Source organism: Limulus polyphemus, unplaced genomic scaffold, assembly GCF_000517525.1.
Source record: "Limulus polyphemus unplaced genomic scaffold, Limulus_polyphemus-2.1.2 Scaffold9669, whole genome shotgun sequence".
NCBI classification, from domain to species: domain Eukaryota; kingdom Metazoa; phylum Arthropoda; class Merostomata; order Xiphosura; family Limulidae; genus Limulus; species Limulus polyphemus.
Window position 1 is genome coordinate 9,872 of NW_013675279.1, and position 1,997 is coordinate 11,868.

At 33.6% G+C, this 1,997-nt stretch overlaps 1 protein-coding gene across 1 annotated transcript in view; it reads right to left on the bottom strand.

The window, feature by feature from the left end:
• Window positions 1-773: 773 nt before the first annotated feature.
• Window positions 774-1,997, bottom strand: part of LOC106476032 — a 5,947-nt gene continuing 4,723 nt past the window's right edge. The window contains exon 3 of the mRNA XM_022380015.1: window positions 774-888. Within this exon, the coding sequence (XP_022235723.1) occupies window positions 774-888 (115 nt within the window). The remainder of the gene's footprint in view (window positions 889-1,997) is intronic.

The window sequence follows — 1,997 nt, forward strand, 5'->3', positions numbered from 1 at the left end:
TCTTTCTGAATAGTTGGTACTCTGCCTGACTTCCAGCTGTCATTGAAGATGATGAGCAGAATACACTTTGCAATAGGAACAAGGTGGCTGAGCATGTTGTTGCTAACTTCTTCAGACCTAGGTGTCTTCTTGAGTTTCAGTCTCTTCAAGGCAGTGTCAGCTTCTCTCTTATAATCCTCAAGTGTGTTGGTGTTCAGCTTGTGTTTGATGTCCTCTCTTACTTTACAGACTCTTTCTCTTGACATCTCTACAGTAATTTGCTTCTGGTAGATTTTGGCAAAGGTTTTAGTTGCTTGCTTCCTGTCTAAAGCTCTCCACTGATATCCAGAACTGTTCTGCATTTAGTTAGTTGTTTTCCATTAAGACATTTAGTTAACTTCCAGAGGCTATGCATGCCTTTCTCAAAGTTCGGTGTGTGTGTGTCATTTCATACCACCTATTGTTCAACTTTAGCTCTTTTAAATTCAGTTCTCGCTTTATTGTAAGCAATGATGTTTGAGTCCGTGGGATTCTTCACCATCTCTTGGGCATCACAAACTTGTTGTAGATTTTCTGGTTGAGAGCTCTTGGAATGGATTTCTTAGCTGCATCTAGAATAGCCTTATAGAAAATCTTTGCATTTTTTTTCATGCTAATTTTAGAAAAGAGAGTCTTCTTACACTTCAACCAGTCATTGGAAAAGATCCCATTTGCCTTTTTTGTAATTCTAACTTCATCCTGGTGGTGTTATTCACTTGTTATTGACATGAATAATTATCAACCTTTGGTCATTGCTAACGAACTGTTGGCAGATCTCTTTTACTGATGTTCTGTAAGTCATCTGTAGCAATAGCAAGATTTGCAGTGCTTGTGGCTCGCCAGAATCTTGAAAGTGCATGTGGAGACCATCTGGGTTGTTGATCAACACAATATTTTTACTAATAATCCAGCTTTCTACCCCATCTCCTTTTTATCAAGTTCATCATAACCTCAACTTGGTGAGTAGCTGTTGAAGTCACCCAGAATGATTCATTTGTTGTTATTTAACTTTCTCTTCTGTAGTTGGATTGGTGTTTCTGGCAGAGAGTGGATGTTATATACAGTACAAATATTTTGGTTATTTAAGATCAGTATCACTATAGTGTGCTCTGTCTCCTCCATGGACTATAACAGATGGTTTTTGACAATGGTTAGAGATGATTTTCTCTGTCTTGATGATAGCCCTCCTATCCTTCAATATTAAATTGGTGATTGTTTATGAGATGGGATTTTTGTACACTTGCCTGCTCGCCAAGTACAGCCTGTAGTATGACTAAACTTGCATTGGAACCCTCACACGTTACAATGCCTGAGCGCTGCACATGTACACACACACACACCACTGATCTGTATTGTTGTCCATACTCATAGTTTGCATTGACCTGGAGAGAGGCAAAGTTAGCCTTATTTTATATATTGTTATTCTGTTTGATACTGATCAAAACTTCAATAAAATTTTGTTTCCATTTATCATTATGTTCTGTTTAATTCATGTCATTATTATATTCTGTTTAATTCATATCATAATTATGTTCTCTTTAATGCATGTCATTATTATGTTCTGTTTAATACATATTATTATTATGTTCAGTTTAATTCATATCATTATTATGTTCAGTTTAATTCATATCATTATTATGTTCTCTTTAATTCATGTCATTATGTTCTGTTTAATACTTATCATTATGTTCTGTTTAATACATATCATTATTATGTTCTGTTTAATTCATGTCATTATTATGTTTGTTTAATTCATGTCATTATATTCTGTTTAATTCATGTCATTATATTCTGTTTAATTCATGTCATTATTATGTTCTGTTTAATTCATGTCATTATTATGTTCTGTTTAATTCGTATCATTACTATATTCTGTTTAATTCATGTCATTATTATGTTTGTTTAATTCATGTCATTATTATATTCTGTTTAATTCATGTCATTATTATGTTTGTTTAATTCATGTCATTATATTCTGT